General features: G+C 35.7%; 1 protein-coding gene across 2 annotated transcripts in view; it reads left to right on the top strand.

Annotated features, from left to right (window-relative positions):
• CDK14 (cyclin dependent kinase 14) overlaps window positions 1-23585 on the top strand; it is a 251510-nt gene that overhangs the window by 183378 nt on the left and 44547 nt on the right. For both annotated transcript variants that reach the window (XR_004256835.1, XM_032235075.1), the window contains exons 13-14: window positions 6655-6794; window positions 13914-14057. Coding sequence is in view for 1 of the 2 variants with exons in the window: in XM_032235075.1 (XP_032090966.1) it covers window positions 6655-6794; window positions 13914-14026 (253 nt within the window). In the remaining variant the exon portion in view is untranslated. The remainder of the gene's footprint in view (window positions 1-6654; window positions 6795-13913; window positions 14058-23585) is intronic.

Below are 23585 nucleotides of genomic sequence, written 5' to 3'. Positions count from 1 at the left end.
CATGAACATTCTCTTTAGATGGCTTTTTTAAGAAGGAAGATAAAAGAAGCTGAGATTTTTAATGGCATGGTGTGTATGCGTGATATGCTTAAGTTGATCCTGATAATCTTAGATTTTATTTTCCCCCTCCTCACTGTATGTGGAAATACTGGGGAATGCATGTGTGAAAAAATATATTGTGAAAAGACTGTTGTAGTTGTGAAAAGACACAAAGGTGTGTGTATATGTAAACCTTTAATTGTTTCTGAGACCAAGTGAAGGTGATACAAATTTACAATGCCTTTACAAAACTCAATTACATTCTTCTATTAACATTAGAGAATGGCATTAAATCCACCGCAATTTTGATTGAAGTCTATAAGAAGCACAGATGAAAAATCTGATAGAGAACCACAATTTTGGTTGCTAAGTGATGTGGTCTTTAAATAAGTCCCAATTTTATGATGTTATTTATTGTAATAGTGAGCGAAGTTAATAGTACAGTTAAGAAGATTATATGGTTCTAAAATGAATCATTTTCAGCCTAAGTGAATCTGGCTTCTCCAATTGACTTTACTTGTCAGAAGCTAGCTGGAAAGGTCACAAACCACATTCATTTGACTACAAGAAGCTGCAACTGTGAGCTTAATGTGAGTTGGTTTTCAAGTCCTTCACTTGTCATCAAGTGATCCATTGGAAGGGTACTGAGAAGCTCATAATTTTCACTTTTCTGAGACAGGGTCTACAAACCCATATTTTTAGGGCCTTTATTGCATTAATACCTTACACTTTAAATTCTCAGTGAACAATTTACTGAAAACCGAAAACTTTAGTTTTACTGCTATTTATTTTCTAAAAAGGTTATCAGTTTGCTGAGATGGAAAAGAAGGAAGTTTTAAAGTGCTACCTCAAAGAAACAAAAACATCTAATTAAAAGCATAAATAATATTCAAGGGTGACCACAATCCTCAAATATGCTTTGAATCCTGAACATTTTCATTTTGAAAATTCAGTTAAGATACAATTATACTATTATACATAGTAATGAATAATATTGAATAAATTTAGAGAATATAACTGATTAATATACAAACTGAAAATACCCAGGGAAATGATTGAAGCCTGGGAAATGAACCTCTTGTCAGTTAACAGGAGTGCTGATTTATCACCAGCTTATCACTTACTCAGCAATCAAGGAGTTGACAGTACAAGGAAACAACACTAACGACTTACTGGCCCGCCATCAACAAGAACCATATAAATCAATCATTTCCCTGGCTATTTTTGTGCCTGCTCATCCAACAATCTTAGTAGCTGGGAATTTGCATGTATGTCCTTGTTCATTGCAATGTGAGGCTACCAGTGAATTTGGATCTCCTTGTCTGATCACTCGCTTGTGTTCTTTCAATCTAGTATTTAGCTTCTTCTCCATCTGTTCTATATAGTCACAGGGGCAATCCATGTAGGGCATTGGTGTCAAACTCAATTTCATTAAGGGCTGCATCAGGGTTATGTTTGACCTTAGGGGCTGGGGTGGGTGTAGACAAGGTGGACGTGGCCAGCTTGACATCACTTGTGCTAACAACTTATTGTCAGCCATTAACATCCCAACAACAATTAAAAAGCCACACCCAACCCGGCACCATATAAATACCACAGAAACACTGTGCATAGAATAGCTCAAAGCACACATTCTAGTGAGAGAGGTTCCCTGAGGATGATTTCTAGTATGAGTCCAAAAGCTCAGAAGACTAAACCTTTGGTCCCGGTGATCATCCCAGATTATAACATTATCCTGGGACACATATATTTGCCTTCAATCGTGTAGGTCCACATCCTGCTTCCTGGCCTAAATTTATCCCCTATACTCTTATTTTCAAAAGTCAAAATTCAGTGCCCACTTCCACAATCTTATTGAAGTCAGTTACTCTGAAACATAGCTAGATAGGATAACTTTGTTCATTTTATCTTTTCCTAATCACATGAGAAAAGGAATGTGTACCCAGGCTGTGAGAATTCAGGGAGATATGGTGAACAGAAATCTCTACTTGTGATTTTGGTTGTCCCTACTGATACTTCCTTGACCATTATTAGAACCTTAATCAGTTAAGGGGATATCTGAAAATGGGTGGGGAAAATAGACTGGTAAGGGAGAATGAGAAAGGTTGAAAGTAAAAAAAAAAACCAGTTCAAGTATAGAGGAGAAATAATATGGCTTTGGACTAAAAAGAAATGCAGAGAGATAAATATGAAGACAGACAAGGAGCATGGTAGAGATGGGGAAGATGGAGATTAACAGGAAGGAAAATACTGTCAGAGTGTGCACAGTGTGACTATGTGAGACAACCCAGGAGCAAGAACTTCAAACAGGGATTTGTAATAATAAATAGTGGTTTATCTCTACAAAAGAATATATGTTCATGTACTAGGCAAAGGTCAAACAATAAATCAGTATTTACAGCATGGAAGCACACACGGGGAGAGAGATACGCCTCAACAGGGCCTCTCTTATAATCCAGTCTCTTAAAGTGGTAACAGTCAAATAACCCTGCTGACTCATTACTATTATTGCATCATCATTACATTATTGCAGCATTATATCAGCTGGTCAGCTATTAAATCACCATTACCTTGAACAAATACAAATGCTAAAGGATTTGAGAGAGAAGAGAAGTGCTAAGCCTAAATATTGGGAAGAAAGAAAGAATAAAGGTTAGGCATTGACAACACAGAAAAAGTGAAGATGAATGGCTGTAAGTGAAAAAGATTGGAGTGGACAGCAACACACTGTTCAGGCCTAGGTAAATGGAAGAGAATCTGTACGCAGTGTTTTTTAAGTATTTTTTTCCTGTCTGGCATTTGGGAGAAAGAGTTTTTTAGAACAAATTGAATATATTATTTAAAGGGGATCCTGTGTTCTTAAATTTACTAAGAACACAGTATTGGCACATTGGCAGCACAGCATTCACTAGTATCAGTTTTCATTTTCTTGAAGTACGTTTTAAGCTATCAACAGCTCATGCATATCTGGCAGCATGTCAGCACCATTTCAAATTGGGAGACAAGGATAGCAAGAAATGTATGTATAGCCTCTTAGTTAATAAGTTCAGGCTTGAACTAGAATAATGGTAGTCAGAATGACCAGGAATAAGTAAAGAATTTCCTTCACTGCAAATATGTTTCTGAAACCAGTTTTAAAAATTGAATCTGCCCTTGTAAATATTATGTGGTTAAGATCTTTAATATTTTATACATATTCAGACATTTTGAAGGAATCCTAAAACGATTTTCTGAATCAGATCAAAAGCTTATTCAGTCCAGAACTCCATTTTCCATACTTGTCAAATGCATAGAAATGTTGTATAAACTAGTTCTCAGAGACATTAAAAACATTCTACCTCCAATTCTGAACACACAAAACAAACCCCTCATAACAGAAATGTATCTTCTACTTTGTGCTTGGAGGGACTTCAAAATAATAGAGCACTATTAGGTAGCATACCAGGTATAAATTGTTGGTTATTAATTCACCTATCAATAAAATTTAGAACAAGGAACCCCATCACTAAGGGATGCAGTCATAAGGACATAGTCCCATGGCTATTCTGATTTATAAGAGCAGTTCTGTTAGTCCCAGTTTGTGTTACGTGAATCCTGCATAGTCATGATTGCCATTTGTGGTTTCCTATTGGAAGCCAGCAGTGAAAGTCATAAATAGCAATCACATGACTGCAAGATGCTGTGATCTCATATTTGCAAGCAGATTACCAAGTGCGAGATTGCTGCTACAATCTCAATTATGAGAATCCATCATAGGTCCCTCTCATTCAGCACTATTGTAACTGAATAGTCACTGTTAATCAAGGATTACTTATACTACATCAGGAGTTCAAACTTTTATTTCATTGAGGACCACATCCGGGTTGTCTTTGACCTTTGAATGAGGCCAGCTCAGTTGCCAACTGCAGCTGCAGTTCTCTACCAGTGGAAACTGAGCCCAGAAGTTTCTGTGCACCCCTCCTGTGCTCCGTTTTCAGCTATGATGACCTCCTGCAGTCCTCTGTCCATGAAAATGGAGCCAGGAACATCTTCCCAAGCTCCATTTTTGCTGGTATAGGGCTGCAGGAGGCTGTTGCAGCTGAAAATAGAGCTTGGGAGAACTGCAGGTGGCTCTCTTGAGCTCCAATTTCACTGGTAGAAGCACCACGGACCAGTCCTTCTCTATTTCCAGAGCAACTCTTCGGGCCAGATCTAAGCATCCCATGGGCCAGTTTGACTATATATTCTGACCAAATCAGAGTAACTTTAGTTAAACATTTTATCTTGGAATCCTAGTTATTCATTAACACTAGATGTTTGATCTCGCCAATGCTTGCTGGGGTTAAAAAAAGGAAATAAAGAAATGTTCTTCTGAATAAGAAAATGATACATTATAGATTATTTTCAGAGATTTGTACTTGATTTTTAAATCGGAAGTAGTGAGTTGATATTGTTTTTAAATAGTCAGGTCTTAATTTTGAAAATAAATTGGAGTTTGCTATTTAACAATTGATGTATCTTGAGTTCAGAACTACTCTGTGTGTGATAACATCTATTCTTCCTTTGTTTATTATGATAGTCATCATATTCTTTACCAAATAATTATTATTTTTCAGTCAGAAGACATTCAGATGCAGGTACTCCTTGACCCACAACTGTTCAGCAACCATTTAAAATTACAATTATGCTGAAGGAATGGTGGTTACAACTGATCCTTGAAGTTCCAGCTGTCCCAATACTCCTGCAGTCATTATAATCTAGACATTGGACGATTTATGACAAGTTGGTTTCTGGCAAAAATGCCAAAAATTGTAGTCATGTCATCACAGGATGCTGCAAATAGCTATAAATAGTTGCCAAGTGCCAAAATGCAATCATGTGTCTGTGGAGGGCAGCCATCAGAACTTTGAAACCAGGTCATAAGTAGCTTTGGGAAGGTCCATCATACATTGGAGCAATTGCTAAGCTTCTAGTCATAAGTTGTAAAATACCTATAGCTTGATATCATCATGCTGATCAAATAATAAAGACTTTTCTATTTCAGTTTCAGTTGCATCTGCATTAAATTCTTTGTTTTCATATAACAATGTTATTGGATATGATAAATTTAATGCTTAATTAAATATTTTAATTAAGTAAAATATTTTATTTTCATAAATTATTTCTTTTCATAATAAATTATTTATATTTAAAAATAATAATGATTACTACTACTACTACTACTACTACTACTACTACTACTACCACCATCATCATTATTTGGAAAGAGTCTTAAAGTCAGCCACATTTGATTGGATTTGGCTTACCTAAATTATACAGATTTTCCAAGGTACTTTAGATTAGATCATCATTATTTTATGAGATACTATACATAGACATTTGAATATTTTTTTCCTCCCAGAGCCTACCAACTGTGCTTTTGTGAGAATTTTATGTACTGACATTTTACTAGTGCCCTTCACTCTGAAGTGCTTTCTTGTAAATGTCAGGGAACACTCAATGTAACAATTCCTATTTCTTGAATAGATGCTCTTCTTGCAAAAATGAGCTCCAGAAAGCACACTTTGACTTGAGTCTGCATTGTGAACAGAAAATTCAGTGGAAAATAGAGGAAAATGTAGACATGTTATCTACAATGGTTACATTGGATTCAAAGACCCTGCTTCTGCAGTATGCTTAACTAGGCTATGAGAGAGGGGCTAAGCATACTTTACAAACTATGTAAGCTGCACAAATGAATCCCTACAAGAATTAAAATTAATCCAAACACTTCTAACTATTTGCTGGAGTTCGTTATCTCTCTTTACCCTTGAGATTGTGATGGCATTATAGAAAACTATAAGAGATACAGTAAATTTGGCTTATTACACCTTCCTTGCTGGGAAACCACCACCCCCAAAAGGTGAAAAGGGGAGAGCAAGACCTCCCTGTTGCCCATCACACAAGCACAATTTTTAAAAAATGCTAGCTATTGATCAAAAAATATTTCATCCCCCAAATGGACAAACAATTATAGTTTTTCAGGCTCCTTTATAGCAGCTGGAGTAACTAAAAATCTTTTGTGTGACATATTCAGATATCCTACTTCATGTGCTTCTAGTTCCCAGGGATCAGTCTATTGATGGGAGCAGGGAGTGGTTTGGTTATCTGAACAAGCAAAGGTTGCTTGTTCAGGTTGTTATCCTATACTTAATTATCTGAAAAGATTTCATTTAATTCAATGAAATTTGTTTCTGAACTATGCTGTAAGTTTTTCTATATTCCATTCTAAAATATCACTGTTTAGTCTCACTGTTTCCAATGTAATGAAATGCAACTAATTTAATATGGATTGCAAACTAAGTTTATAATCATTTAAAAAAAATTGTATTGCAGTTCTAACAATGTTTAATTATTAGTAGTCATGTTCCCCAAAGCTTATCAGAGGTCTGCCTGAAATACTTCCGAAGCATCCTGAGATGTACATTCTTAATTTATTTCATTTTATTTTGTAATAAATAATAAAATATAGTCATGTATATGAACTTCAGTTAATGTTTCTGCTTTGTTGATCTCAGTGCTATATTATATTACAGATTATAATTGTGAATATGTATGCGTGTATACATTGGCTAATTTGAATCTGCCTTTTTATAGATTAAGCTACGTGGATCATGCAGAAGATCTGGCTTCCAAATTACTCCAGTGTTTCCCCAAAAACAGATTGTCAGCACAGGCAGCTTTGAGCCATGAGTACTTCAGTGATCTTCCTCCCCGGCTATGGGAGCTAAATGATAGTGAGTACACCAAAACATCTACATAGAAAATGAGTTTTCTGCATGAAAGAGAAAAAGAAAGAAAGAGTGACAAATGAAGAAAAAATGTTTTTTCTCTTCCTCTTCTGTTGAGCCAGTAAATAATTATCTTTATATTTAATTATGCATGTGATTAAGAGAATTATACGGGATGCCATAAAGAGAAAGGGAGAGAATTTAAATTTACATATTTAGAGCTTTTTTACTTTATAACCTCCAGTACTTTTTTAATCAGCTTCAGTATCCAAAACAATACTCTAATGTTGGATTCTCAAACACTACTTCTGTTTTTATATAATAGTTTATGTAATAATAGTTTCCAAAATAGCTAAGAAAGGCAAAGCAGAAATTAGGTTAATATCTAAGATTGTTCACTTATTTATTGAGATACCATCACATTGGCTTATTCTTGTCTACCTGCCACCCCCTAGGACTAAGATAGAATATTTGATGTGGGCCAGGACAATTTTTGCTTTATTCCCTGGGATTGGTTCAGTTTGGAGGAAGGACATCTGGGATAGTACTCAAAAAGAACCTAGCAAAGTTTGGAGTGGGATGGAGTAATCTTGGGAAGTGACGTACTTTGGGGCTGGATAGATTTACCAACAGTGTTTGTCTCTTGCAAATGGATTTTAGGTCTGGTACTAGCCAAGATTCCAGGGGAGAGGAAGTAGGTTGACAATTATCATCCACAAGTTGTGTTGTCTTTCAGAAGTTCTCTTGAAGACCATTTGGGAAGTTTCTTGTAAGTTAAGCTGTAAGGAATAGTTGGGATTGCAACTGATAGACTGTCCTAGGATGGCCTAGCCTCATCCTAGCCTGAGCTGTTGGATTCCATTGCTGGACTGCCAATAGGTTGATGGTAATCAGGATTTACAGTTTGCCAGCCTGATGATGTTGGTAAAAATCGAGGCAGCTCAGGAATATGTGGCAACTATAGGACAACTACACATCTGTCTCAAGTCATAATAAGCTGAACATAAATTGGGGGCTGCATGTTAGATCAGGTTTTTGTCTCAGGGCAGTTGTGTCTTATCTCTAAGATATTGTTATCAATCTGTTGTTACTTCACTCACTAGTTGTTTTTTGGCTTAGCTGGGGTGAAATAACTGTTAGGTCACTTTGCATTGGGCCTGAAAAACATGGCTTGGTTTCAGAGGGACCTTACGATTTTCTCTGAAGATCTAAATGGCAATTCTACCTGAGACATTAATTGCAACTGGAATAAGAGAATGGCAGAAGACATAGACCATATTGGCCCTATGTGGCTTCTCAAACAGAACTTGGATGTACTTTAGTTTTCTGAGATGAACTCTAGGAGATAAAATGCAAGATGAAACATCTGGACTGCTCCTAGACCAGGGGTCAGCAACCCGCAGCTGTGGAGCTCCATGTGGCTCTTTCATCCCTCTGCTGTGGCTCCCTGTAGCTCAAAATATGTGTCACAATTGCCAGTGTGCGACACCTGCCGGCACGTGATTTGTTAAGCTTTTTGACTCTCAGTAGGCCATCCATGGATAAATCCAAGAAAAAACAGAAAGTTTAATTCAACTACATATGCTAGTTTGTGGCTGCTCAGAAAATGGTCAGGCACAGGAAGGATTTTGTGGCCCCCGGTGTTTTCTTTTCTTTGGGAAACGGGTCCAAATGGCTCTTTGAATGTTTAAGATTGCCGACCCCTGTCCTAGCCTCTTCATTAGAGAGAGAATACAATTCAGCATAGATAAGAATCCATATAAGGGCTTAAATCATGGTTAAAAAAAAAGAACAACAAAACCACATATTTTCTCCCATTATTGTATCTGCCAATATCTGCTCAGTAACAGTTTTTGAAGATGACTCATTCCGTGCTTTGGAGAGATGGATTGCAGGACTATATGTATGACCATAATGAGGAATGATTTTACTATTTGATAAAATTACTCAGATTTGTTTTGAGTTGGACAAATAAAAAAACTAAAAAAATTGGATTCAAATGCACATGCTGCTTCAGAGGGTGTTAAAGTTTAATATTCAACTAAGATCAGTCTTTTCTTTGAGGATTTAAATAATTGGAAAAAAGTAATGAACTTTTTTTGTATATGATAATGGAAACAAGATTATTTTATACACATAAACGGAAAGCATTATGCACAATAGTTGGAAATTTCTGAGGTGATAAATTGACTTTTAATCAGAGCAAAGACAATATCTATGTTTATTGCTGATTAGAAATATCTTCGTATATTTTGTATGAAACCCCTAATGGACTTTTGCAGAGCTTTTTTTAATCATTTATGGTATTTATGATTAGAGATTATAAAAAGAAGAGAATTTTGTTTAACTCTAGAGTAGGAGGCTGATTTATAATTGTACTTAAAACCGGCATATACAAGGCATATGCAAAAAGAGAAGGTCAAAGAACACAGTGCAGAGCCAGAAAAAGATGGAAAGACAAATCAAACAGACACTACAACAATATCAATTAATAATGGTTGAGGCCTCCAGAAGAGCGAGAACCAGAACTTTGTATCTCTCGCAAAACCCAAAGCTGTAAAAGAGGAAGTAAAGAAGAAGAATACAAAACCATTGTAAAAGAAGATTGGAAACTTCTTTTCCTGTCTGTGAGAGGATGTGGTCCTTGAAGGAAGCTGCAGTGCACCATCTCCATAACAGATCATTACAGGACTCAGTCATTGGGATAATTTCCATCTAATTTCTAATCTTTTTAAAGGAAGTTGGTGGAGATGGTAGTCAGATTTGAGTTCCAGAGCTCCAGAGTTGCTTTACTCTAACTAATATACTTTGCTATATACTTGTTTCATATGATTCGTGCACAACCATATCAACAATTTGAAGTTTTCCCATAACATAAAGCAATCAGATTGTTTTACAATATCTCAATACCATTTAACAAGTGCCTTTTGAAAAAAAAAAATCATTTATTTTTCCATTTAGTTAGGGTGAAAAACTAAATATAGCTTAACATCTGAAATGTGAATGCTGGTACTTATTATTCTATTAGGATTTCAGTAGTTTATGGATCCTATAGTAATTTTTTTCCCAGTTAATATGGCTTTATTACCAACTTGCCACTTAGTTTATCAATTGGTAGTTAAGTCCAGTCCTATCAGGGCACTAAATACCGACACATTATCACCGTACAGCAGGCTGCCAACAAAGACAGTCTTCTCCTAGTCATTAACAAGTGCAATGTATGCAGAACACCAGAGGGGAATTAAAACCACAAAAAATACCTCAGGGTGGTATTTTTAATATGAGAATTTAATTTGTAATTTCACAGATTAAGAATTTTGGTTGCATTAATCCTTTTATCAGCTCACAGCAGGTTATTTGCAGAAGCATAACCATAAGGCGATATTCACTGGCCGAAACATGTCTTTGCATAACATTAAACATCAGGAGCAGTGAAACCTTTTGAAGGGGGAGAATAAAGATGAAAAATCATTATATTTTTAGGCAAGGTTCTGCTAAATGCCTCCAGTAAATTTCTGAGTCTAGAAATACTGTTCTGTCTATGGTAGATAATCATTATAAAGCATAAATCAAGATGCAAGAAAGAACAATCCCCATATCAAATATTATAATTGTTTATATTTATTATGCAGGCATTGATATTGCAAGCATGTATTGAACACAATTTATATGATTATAGAAAATATTGATGTGATTAATATAACTAAAATTGATGTTTTTTCCATGTTTCTGTAACTATTTCCTATTTAAATTGTGTATTAATTTAACATTTGTATCAATAGATATACAAATGTTAAATTAATACACAATTTAAATAGGAAATAGTTACAGATATCAATAGATATTTATGAAGTAAATTATATGCAACAAATCTAAAGTAATTACCATATCTTAATAATTAAAATATAAACATATAACTCACGTTAGGAGGTACTAATCTTGCTTACTAATTAGAAACATAGATGGTGATTTTTTCCTCAAATAGTCATGTTTCTATGGATAAAATCACGTTTCTAAAGAATACATTTATATATACTTTTTTCTCTCTCCTAATTTCTCCATGTTCCTTTCTTCCCTCTTTCACACATAGGTGTTATGAAACCATTACAAGTAGCAATTCTTACTTTTGGTAATAAAGTTAGTATTTGCTTAAAATGTTGATATATTAAATATTACCCTCATGTGAAACTGCTAGCAGATTAATAATCTGAATTATATTAACTGGACTAATCTTTACTGGAAGGTTTAAAATGTTTGGCTTTTATATCTATGTAAGATAGAAATAGGTAGACAGGGAAAAATGAAGTTTTTGTTAAAAATGTGAAGATGTATAGAGTTTTATGTTAGGCAAGGATAATGTCATCAGATATCATTCTATAATTTTCAATACAGCTGATCATTATTTTTATTTTTTATTATAATACAGAAGCTTCCTTTTTATTGTTAGAAGGAATTGTGCCTAATTAGCTCATTGGGTTGCTTCAGAAGTTTTTTTCTTTTCAGGTAGACATTTCTCTCTGTTAAATACAGTATATGAAAATAAAATTTTTCATAAGTCTCTTGGGAATATCATCTTTCAAAAGCACTCTGTTTGGGAGTAAGTTAATGTTTGGAAATTAAGGAGGATTGTTTTGGAAAAAATTAACACATTGGGAGTATAGAATACTTGTAGAGTAGTGTCATTTGATAGTGATAGATTTCAGCATTTGAGTCACAGGTCAATGTGAAGTTAATATCAATTGACTGCCCAATATAGAGGTGAGGGGAGGGAAAGAGAGTCAGAGAGATTTTAAAAACAGATATTGAAGATAAGGAAGAGAAAGCAGGAATAAAAGGACAATGGAGTTTTAAAAAGCTATTTTGAATAATCTAAAGCAGTGGTTCCCAATATGGGGCCTACCCCCCACAGGGGGCAATATGATTTTTAATGGGAGCATTTTGAACCTTGCTTAAACCAAATTAATGGCCTTTTAGGCTTCTTCCCCGTGAGTAGAGTTCATTTTTTTGAATAAAGTAAGGGGGGTATTGGGATTTTAAAGAAGTTTAGGTGGGGCATGGCCAAAAAAAAGGTTGGGAACCACTGGTCTAACGTGATATGAAACAAACAAATGAGCATTTATGGAAGGAATATGGCATAATATATAGCATTAATACAGAATATGCTGGAATCTAGATAAAAATGGAACACCCTGACAGACAGAATAAAATTCCAAAGTGAAAATACCGTGTTTCCCCGAAATTACGACATGTCCTGATAATAAGGCCATGCCACATTTTTCTGGTGGGCAAAAATATAAGTCCCCCGCATATAAGCCCCCTGGACAACCTCCCACCTCTGTCCAGGCTGAGTGCTGCTCACCAACATAGCAGTATCGCAGCAGCGCAGCGCAGCAGCTATGAAGCGACCACACTCATGAGCAGCCATCTGGCAAAGCCCATTTCCAGCCAGGCACAATGCCATTCACTGACCTAGGGGTATCACCAAGCCGTGTGAATGCCTGTTCGCCACTGCCCGGCTCCCGCAGCTTGGCGCCTTCAAAATGGCAGTGAATGGCACTCTGTATGGCTGGAGGGGGGGGTGTTGCGCGAGCGACTGTTCCACTCTCGCTCACGTGCCTGTCAGCCTCATGATGCATGGCCCAGCTCTTTCCGCAGAGCCAGGGCACTGATGCCGCCGCCGCATGGCTTTTTCTATGGCTTCCAAACCGAGTCTTCCGGCAGTGGCCCCTCTGTGCATTCACTCTATGGTTGTACAGTCTGCCGGCAACTGGCCCACAACCATAGAGCATATGCCCAGAGAAGCCACTGCCGGAAGGCTCAGTTTGAAAGTCGCAGAAAAAGCCATGCGATAGTGGTGGCGGTGCCCTGGATCTGGGCCAGGCATTATGAGGCTGGCAGGTGCAAGCGAGAGCAGAACAGCCACTTGCGCAACCCCCCCTCCAGCTGTGCAGAGCACCATTCACTGCCATTTCAAAGATGCCAAGCCACGGGAAGCGCCTAAAGGGTCTGGAGGGCCTCCGGGAGGTGGGGGAGACTGTTTTGCCTTCTGCAGGCTCTTATAAAGCCTCTGTAGGCTGGGAAAGGTGAGAAAAGCATGTAAAAATGGGAGAGAGCGCGCTGGTCATGGGGGCATGCACACTGGGGTTGCACATTGCATTATGGCACACGACCCCCCCCCTGCGCTCCCCCTGCTTTTGGCACGCGAGCCAAAAAAGGTTCACCTTCATTGGTATAGTGCAATATTAATGCACTATTGGGTTTTCAATTCAATTGTATAGAATGTGAAGGGTTTGTGTTTTATTTTTATAATTATAATGTATACTGAAGATGGCATTTAATTTCATTGTTCAAGGTGCAATGACAAAATATAAACTAAACTAAAAATGAATTATGACTTATAATTTGATTATATATTTCAGAGGAACTTTGAAAAAAGTTAGGGTAGCGGGCTGAGAAAATCAGCTGTAGGGATGCAATTAAGAATGATGGTTGGTGTTTTACTAATAAAAATAAGCATCAGATAAATGACAGATTCTTACAGCTTGCTTTGGGAACTTATTTTCTGAAGTTTCTCAATTGGATGTTGTTTTTCTTCAGGCAAGCAATGACAATAGGTTGGAATTGCAGTACTTGTAATCACATGTTCTGAATTAGAGTCCGGATATAATTCATAACCTTCATTTTATGGAAAATAATAAGGACGAACAATTGGGGTTGATCTTTTTCAAGAAAACATTTCGCTCAGTATTCTTGATCAATTTTTTATTTAAATATTTTAATTTAAATGTTTAAAATGTTTAAGGAAAATTAGGATTAGAAAGGAATTTGGTTTATGCTAATATATTGGCTTAAAGTTTGGCAGTGCATTTACACCAAACAATTTGAAAAAGTTCTGGTCATGACTAGTTCTTATGATCTTTGCTGAGGACATCTGGGTTTGTACCAGCTTCTTTATTTCATTACATAGAAAAGCCCTAGAAAATGTTGTCTTCAAATACTGTTGTCCATAGTATTGTTATGCTTTTTCTTCTTTTAAAATTGGTTTATATAAAAGTTGGCTGAAAAAGCAGTTTATTTCTCTTTTCCTAAACTTAGTAATCTGAAATATATATGTATATTTTACAGTGTCATCTATTTTTTCTGTACCGAATGTAAGACTACAAGTGGAAGCTGGAGAAAGCACAAAAGCTTTTGGGAAAAACATTTATGGGAAAGGTCAATCACATGTAAAACACTGAAGAGAATTTTGATTTCCTACAAATAATTGAGGTAAGTCTTACTAAAAAGTGTTTGAATTTAGTATTTTTTTCTACTCTGTCCTTGACATGCAGGTTTTTAAAAGTAAAACCCAGTTTCTTAATATACAAATAAGAATTTTTTCTACAAGCATGAGTTTTATTTACTTTAACATCTTTTAGGACTAATGGATCAAATCAACTTTAACACACAGATAAGCAATCTCTCTCTCTCTCTCTCTCTCTCTCTCTCTCTCTCTCTCTCTCTCTCTCTCTGTGTGTGTGTGTGTGTAAACGCATGTGCAGCTTGCACTCCTGGGATTTCTTTGTCCATCAGCCTATAACCAGGCAGAGGAAAAAGATTGCTTTTCTCCAGTGCTAATGATGTACAATAAGATTATTGTGAGATGGGAACAAAGCTCTCCCACCATTTCCTTCCTCCCTCAAGGGGTCTTGCTCAAATTGCCCTTTTTTGTTGCAAATAACAGCGGGGAAAGAATATTCTGGAGTGGAATTATTTGAAGGATAAGTTTAGTAAGAACCCAGCATGGATTGGGTGTCTAAGCACATTCGTAGGCAGCCCTCACAAATTATATATGGTAGTTCTTAGGGTTTGAAGAAGACTCTCCTTTGTGCAGTGGACGCTGGTTGGGCTAAAAAGATTGACCACTGCACTTTAGAACAATTGATTCTCCCCATTCTTTGGATTCAAGAGCAGATATATTTTTCTTACTAAAGATGTTGTTCATAGATGACTTTATTGTTTTCTGTCTTTGTATCATTACTATTTTCTATATATATACCAAGTCAATAAGTTAGTATTGCATATATACAATGTAAATATTTTACTTTAAGTCTAGATATGTAACGTCAAAGAAGAAAACAAGGTTGTGTAAGAATTTCTTCCCCACCAAATTCTAATTTCCAGGATTGGGAAGAAACAATACATGACTAGTTTGTCTTATTTCAACTCATTGAGCATACATAGAGACTTATATTTCTACATAAGCCAGATGAATCTGAAATAGATCAAACCAGTTGTGTACAGTAATGTTCTAGTGGTCAGTATAATAAATATATATAGAATATATAGTTTGCTGATCTTGTTGTATTCAGGTCTTTTCCCATGTAAAAATGGTCAGAGTTCCGACCACGCTTTAAGCCCAAAACCCAGCCTGAAGATGGCAAGTGAGACCTCACCGAAACATTTCCAAGACAATTTCAATCTTACATGGGAAAAGTCCCGAATACAAGACCAGCATACTGCACCATGAAAATCTACGAAAACAAATATATAGTTTGTAAATATAGACACCCTCCAACACACACAAGGTATGTGAAGTTTATGTGAAGTATTTCAGGCAGACCTCTGATAAGCTTTGGGGAACATGACTACTAATAATTAAACATTGTTAGAACTGCAATACAATTTTTTTTAAATGATTATAAACTTAGTTTGCAATCCATATTAAATTAGTTGCATTTCATGACATTGGAAACAGTGAAACTAAACAGTGATATTTTAGAATGGAATATAGAAAAACTTACAGCATAGTTCAGAAACAAATTTCATTGAATTAAATGAAATCTTTTCAGATAATTAAGTATAGGATAACAACCTGAACAAGCAACCTTTGCTTGTTCAGATAACCAAACCACTCCCTGCTCCCATCAATAGACTGATCCCTGGGAACTAGAAGCACATGAAGTAGGATATCTGAATATGTCACACAAAAGATCCAGTTGCTATAAAGGAGCCTGAAAATGTCAGTGTGGTTGCCAATCTATATATAGTGGGTCATATTTTGATATTTCTCTCTGATCTATAGATTTTAGAAAACATGATTTTTTTTCATACTGCTAATACTGTTCTTTAGTGCTTAAAATAAATAATCTTTTAATTTAAGGGATGAGAATCCTAAATTGGAGCCTCAGGAAAATGTTGCGAATAGTAACTGCTCAATGGAGAAAAAATGTTTTTGAATACATTGTATTCATCTGAATTATGATTAGTTAAAATATGAAACATGAGTATTTCTGTTCCAGTTTTGAATAAAATTTTCAGGACAATTTCTTGCATCTACAAGTCTAAATATTAAACTATAGTATTTTGACCAAAGACGACAATTTCATGTTACTGATTCTTTTCCAGATTTATCATGTTAGGGTAATTATTTCTCATTTATTATATAAATTATTCAATTAAAATATGTTTCTATTGCAAGCATATTACATTTTTCTAAACATGGTATATATTTAATTTTTAAGATTCACTAGCTACTTTATAGTAATGGGACAGAATGATTTTCAAACACAAATAAAAATTACATAAATTCATTATAAATAACACAGTAACACTTTTAAGACAGCAGCATGAGATGTTTATATACAGAGGAACAATATGAAGAGCATTTTAAAAGTCTGAAAGAAGAAAAATCTTTGCTTGGAGATGAAAGTTAAGGAAATAGATTTTGAGTAGATGGGAGATATGGGTTATATTCCTTTAATGGAATACAGTAAACAGATTACTCAATAGGTTACTTGAATGTCTTAGCATTAAAAATAATACTTTATTTTATTCTTCATTTTATTTTCATTTTATTACTATTTTTTCCTTTTGGAATAGAAAATCAAAGACAGAGTAGACAATCAGCAATTACTGATTGCCTTACATGGATATCTGTGGGAATTAGAATCTTTTCTTAAATATATGAACAATGGATCTAAATTGCCACAAGTTATGGCTACTCCATTTGCTTGCTCTGATTTTGCAATAGCGATTTGGTAGACATTTTCTGCAATGCTACACTCCTACTAAACAAAAGTACCACAATTGTTGCCCAGGTTTCAGGAATTTATATGAGAGCAAACCCTTTAGATTTCATCTGAAGTTCCAACTACTTATTATTATTAATGAATAGCAGTGTTACACTAGACAAAAGACTATATGCATTGCAGAAGATTAGTTAGGTATTAGTCCTGTTATAGGAAATGTGTGCTTCTCAAGGTGTGCCACAGGAGGGCAAGTTGGCTTTGCACCAGAGAGAAAGACTAGCAGCTCTACCTGCAGCACCATCAAGTCCCCCCTCTCTCCCCAGAACTGTCTCACAAATGGGTGCCGCAACCAGGAAAGTTCAGAACTGTCAGGAATTTGACTGCCTGCACAGAGCACCAGCTTGTCTCCCCACTGAAATAGTACCTATCTATCTACATGTATACAACATGTTTTTGAAGTGTTCAGTAGATAGAAGCTTAGGTGAGTGACAGGAGCTCACCTTACCCATGCAGTGCTTGGATCAAACCGTCTGAGCTGAGACCAACTCCAGTATCATTTAAGTCATAAGCCACATGCCCCAGCCACTGCGTATTGTAGTAATTTAATGGGAAGATCGTGGATCAGTTAAGCCAAACTACTTCTGGCTAGGTTATATTGTATCTAAGGTACAAGGGTGAAAATGCAATGAGTTGCTCAAAGAAAACTTGTGTTGACAAATATAAATCTCCAAGCATTCCCAAATAACAGGATGTCCTTTAGTATCAAACTGTGTAACCTTAACATCGACGTAAATATGAAGTCCTAAGCTTAATTTTATATTGCCCTTGATCTAATTTTACAGTCCTTTGGTAAGCATTCTATTCAGATCTTTTGTAAAAAAAATAATCTATTCCATCATGACAATTTAAGAGAAAATAAAAAGAAGGGGCAATAGAAAGAGAGAAAGAATAGACAGCCCACCAAGCCCAGTCATGAAGTTTCTAACCATTTTGAGAATATGGCTTTTGGTTAAATGCTACTTACATGGACAGTTGTCACTAGTAGTATCACAACTTGTCTGTGTTCAATTTATGGGCATCACAAGTTCAGTATCATGACCAAGCACTGGTTAAGGATGCCCACTGTTTTATTTGCATCAAATTAAAAAGAGAAAAATTGGTATGGCATTAACATATTGATAGCACTGCAATCTAAATCTTGGGATTACTTCACTTAGACTTTTTCTTGTCACATGGGAAAATTTTTAATGTAATTTCTGTCCTCTTCTTTTAAAAACCATATCTTGGGTTCAACACATGAAATATACACACAGATCAGTTTTAAAAAGGGATCCCCAACCCTGGGCCACGGATCTGTACTGTATTGGGACCCAGGCCATGTAAGCAGCGGACAAGCACACAAACTTTCATCTGAGTATATGTGGGATTGTGTGAAATCATCCCTCCTGTTCACTCCACGGCTTCCAGCTCATGGAGCAAGAAAGGTTGAGGACCACTGGTTTAAAACATCTATTGCCTTCTAGAGTTTAAACTAAAATGGTTCTGGAGGCCTCTATCATGGACTTCAAGCACATATTGGCCTGGCCAGCCTCAAATGGTGAATATGTGCCAGGATGATCTCAACCCTTTAAGAAACATCTGACAGCAGAACCAACCAAATAATTATTGAACCACACCAGACTATACAGTAAAAATGCTGTGACTTGTTGCCTACATATGAGGGAAACCCACCTTTAAAATCAGGACATTCTTTAGTTCAATAATCTCTGCCTTTCCTTGCCAAACAAATGAATCCTGGAAACTTCTAAAGATATGCAGCTCTCCATTTTCATGTGTAGTTTCTAACAGCTGGCATTTTTAGTATGTTGATCAGTATAGCCATATACTCTGTCAAGGAATATAACAGTTCATTCATACACAAATATTACTTTCCCACCAATACTAACTCTGCACAAGGATAAAGATAGTTTTTAGTTTCCAACCCATCTAAATCTGAATTGAAAATTATCTTGGGAAATGTTTTTCATACAAAATGAGGACTCTCTGACTCAGGATTTGCCACATCTTTATAATTATTTCTTCTGGGTACAACATGGTATTGCCTCCTACACCCATACGCCAAACAGTCTCTCTATCATCAACTCTTAGAATGGACTTGTTTATTTATTTTCTGACATTAAGAGGATTATATAACCTCTTATGCCAACCCTGTTGTATCTTCCTCATTGGAAATCTACAGTTAATACTCCAGCCAGATGAGCCCTTGCAGAGTGGAGATGCTGTAATAAACTAAGTGAGACTGTCAAGGATGAATTAGAAAATGCTTTTGGCACTACTGGTGACAAGCAGTAGCACAGTTCCCCTGGAGTCAGATTAAAAGAAAAACATATTTTTTTTGTCATTTTATTACTTCAGAGGTGACGATGAATCATTCAGACATAGGATCTTTTCTTTTAAAGAAAATTACAATGGCAGGACTTCTCTTTTTCCTCAAAAAATCATTATGTATCTAAGTAAGAAGATATATAACAATATAAAATGTTTATAATGTTTATGAAAAATCCATAAAATGAGCAATAATTATAGCTTTAATAATAAACACGTAATTAATTGTATTGTAATGTTCTAATTTACATTGGTTAGACTTAGAAGAAATATATAAATAAATATTTTTAAAAGTTGTAGCTATAGTGAACATGCATACTAACATTTTATATCAGTTCATTTTGACTTGCTTTACAAACCAATGATAACAATTTAAAAGCAACTTACAAAGTAATGATGACAGCTTCTTGGAAACATCTCAGCTATTGAAAACTGAAATCATCAGATGTCAGGTTGCTCCAATTATTGTACAAATTTCTTTATAGTCAGCTATTACATTTTTACAATGTCAAAATCAATCTGTCTTCACAATTCACTGATTAACATCAACATTGACATGTTGATCCTTGTTTTTCTTCTAAGCAATGTCTCCATTTAATTTCACCTTTAGAAACATTTCTTTTACAAATACATTTAAAATCTTTAAATTCACAGTTTTTTGTGATTCTACCACAAAAGAATTTATGTTGGGTAAAGTGTTTGATGTCTGAAGCATATATTTGGGAGATTATTTTACTTTCTAATTGCCTCTGTATTCTTAAAGTCTGGATTCCTGTTCACAAAATGATTTGAGAATCCATTTGGTTTAATAAACCTAAAATTATAAATCTATCAGTAGCAATGGATCTTAATATAATAATTGCTGTACTAATTTCTTGGTTATAAAAATTTACTTATTTTAATGGCCACAGGCTTTATCTCACAGAAGAAAAATATTCTAAGTGTGTTAAATGAATCACTGCAGTTGTTAAGTGAATCATATTGTTGCTAAGGAAATCCAGTATCCCCATTGACTTGTTTGTTAGAGTTCCCTGACAAAGGCTCAAAAGGTGATCACATGACTTCAGAATATTGCAATTATTGTAAATACTTGCTGTCGTTCTAGCTCCCATATTTTGATTACATTACTATAGAGATGCTGTGATGGTTGTAAGTGCAATTCCTCTGGGGTGGGGGGAACACATGGAACCTGGTGGGCTATCAAAGCAAGCCCAGTGCCTGTGGAGACCCTGTGGAGACCCAGTGGAGCGGAGGGCGGAGGAATAGACAGGACGAATGTTGCAATGTCTCTGCAATCAATCGTAAGGATAAACAACTGCTATGGTGCTGCAACATATATAACTTTGAGACCAGGTCATAAGTACTTTGGAGGAGAGGAAGTTGTAACTTTGAAATATCACTAAGTGAACTATCATAATGCGAGGACTACCTGTATTTAACGCAACTTCCCTAAAACTGCATAAGGTCAACAAAAATCTCATGTACAAATTTTAATTGTCTATTGAGTCAGCTTTGATTTTATTCTGAGATATAAAATTAATCTGCTAATAAAAAAGGTAAAAAATGCCTAAAATCCAGCAACGTTTGCAGGAGAGCAATATAAGCAAAATGGCAGCATGATCAAAGTCCTATCCCTTTAAGCATTCAATTGCCAGGGATCTGCCCTGCTCCTAAATACAATTTACTCAGTTACTCAGAAGTTACCTCTCATTTTATCAGCTCCAGAAGGCTTCCTTTATAATGATTAAGTATTTTTCCCAGATCTGAAACACATGGCTTGGCTCAAATTTTCAGATGGTTTGTCAAAAGACTCACAAACCTGACTTGATAGAGAAAACTCGTGGTTCTCCATTTGAAACAGATCTTATCAAAATGGTATCTACCATTTGGATCAACATCTTTATTGCTTAAAAATAAATCTCCACTCATAAATCTGAATTCTCCAATTTTTACAATTATCAGAACTTCCAGAAAAAGCATTGTAACCAAATTGCAGCACTATTTCTTTTCAGAATAATTATTAGCTTTGGGCTACAATTAAGCCAAGGTAGGAAACGAGTTTTAGACATGGACCCTCGAGTTAAATATATCAGAATCTTTCATTAAGGGATTTTAATGAATTATTTTAATCCATCTTGGTATTAGATCATCTTGCAATTTCTGAATAGTATTGCTGTGTTTGATGTCCTACATAGCATTTGTAGCAACAAAATACTGTATAAAAAAACTCATTAGAATATAAGAATCCAACCCTGTGATCATAGACCATTGTATATTAGATCCTTTTGTTTTGTATGTAGAACTCAAAATACATGGCCATTAACTTTCAATGACTGCTTGTCAAATTTATTTATTAAACAATATATAAATATTTTATTTATTTAAAAATACATGAAATACAAGTAGCAAAGATAACCAATTTACCAATAAGAAATTAAAAACACCCATTTTATCTTTAACATGTCCCACGTTGTCAGGATTCAAGAATAAATAAAAATATAATCTGTAGAATATGTGAGAAGTTAGCAGCAACTCTGCTTGCTCAAAACGTCTGTCAATGAATGCCTTAATATCACTGACATTAATCCTTTCCATAGTTTCATTAAATATTTTTATTCTCCCCATGTTAACAGAGCTAAATAATGTACAGTATACTGATGATAGTGATATTTTGGTCTGTAACCATAATAATAGTATCTGACTAATTTAGGTGTATTCATTGCCATAGAAAAGTAGTAGACAACCCCTCCTTCCTTTATAATTTTATGTGAAGGAACAGTTTATATGTAATTGTTTTGATATAATAATCTTTTTATCTCACTTTGGAAATAACACTGATTAGTTTTGGACTAACCAAAATTCTATTTTTGTACTGTTAACTTCTGTACCTTTCCTCTCTTTCAAATAGTTTATTTATTTCAATTCTCAAATGTGTGAATAGAGAAAATATCTATGTGTAGCAATCACTTAGTTGCATATGTTTAGAGGGTAATAAAATTAGCAATTTGACAGGCAAATCTGCTAAAGATTATCATAGTTATATCCAAATATTGATAATGTTTGCTTTAAAGAACTTTAAATTTTGATTTAGCTATTTTGCAAATATCTCAATTTGTCATCTGGATTTGAAAGCCAAGCTGGATTTGATCTATTAATACTTGGATAGGAAATTATTAGAGAATGCCTCGGCTGTAAAATAATCAAATCGAAAAACTCTGAAGGTTTCACTTCCAGACTGTTGTCAATAATTCATGACACCACCACGATTGGAGCTCAGCTCAAAAAGATATCTCTTAGTTTTCATACATAGATGATATTATATTAGACAGTATTTGAATGACTATCATGGTATTCCTTTATTTTGTATATACTTACTCATTTCTGACTTTGTAAATTGTTTAAAGAAGTCTTCTCAGTAATCATTTGTAACCAGATTATTATTATTTAATTCTAGTTGTATGCATATAGTAATCTAACAATATTGTATTTTTTGGAGTATAAGACGCACCTTTTTTCCTCAAAAAAGAGGCTGAAATTCTGGGTGCGTCTTATATCTCGAATACAGCATTTTTTGCCTCCCAAAGCCCTGCCCTTTCACCAAAATGGCCATACATATCCTTTTGGAGGCTTTCAGAGAGTTCCTGGGGGCTGGGGAGGGCAAAAATGAGAAAAAAACAGGCCTTTTGCCCCCTCCCAGCCCCAGGAACACTCTATAAGCCAGAGACCATAAGGCTAAGCATGCAATTTTTTTGACAAAGAAAAAAAATGGCCCTGTTGTTTGCTCGTTTGTGTCCCCCAGCCCCCCAAAAACACTCTGTCAGCCCCCCCAAGGCTAGTCATACCTTAAAAAAAACAACGGACCCATTTTCATGAAAAATGGGCCATTTTTGGAAGGTTTGCAGAATGCAAAAACTTTTTTCCCCCTTTTGGAAAGCTCTTTAACTGATTGATGAGAATTACATTGATCAAGTGCTGTGCCAGCAGAAAGAAAGGGTTAGGTGCTGCAGATTGTCAGTGATTTCCTTCTCCAGCACATGGATAAATACACCTGGAAACATCTGCCTACCTACCTACCCCCCCTCTCTCTACCTACCTACTGTATTTCTCTCTCTCTCTCTCTCTCTCTCTCTCTCTCTCTCTCTCCCCCCCCCCTCCCTCCCTCCCTCCCCATCCCTCTATCTGCCTCCTACTACCTACTCTCTCTCTCCCTACCTACCGAGGTGGCGCAGTGATTAAATGCAGCACTACAGGCTACTTCAGCTGACTGCAGTTCTCAGGGTTGACTCAGCCTTCCATTCTTCCGAGGTGGGTAAAATGAGGACCCAGATTGTTGTTGGGGGCAATATGTTGACTCTGTAAACCGCTTAGAGAGGGCTGAAAGCCCTATGAAGCGGTATATAAG

Source organism: Thamnophis elegans, chromosome Z, assembly GCF_009769535.1.
Source record: "Thamnophis elegans isolate rThaEle1 chromosome Z, rThaEle1.pri, whole genome shotgun sequence".
NCBI lineage: Eukaryota > Metazoa > Chordata > Lepidosauria > Squamata > Colubridae > Thamnophis > Thamnophis elegans.
Note: the sequence above shows the minus strand (reverse complement) of the source record. Positions and strands in the feature narration are given on the sequence as shown.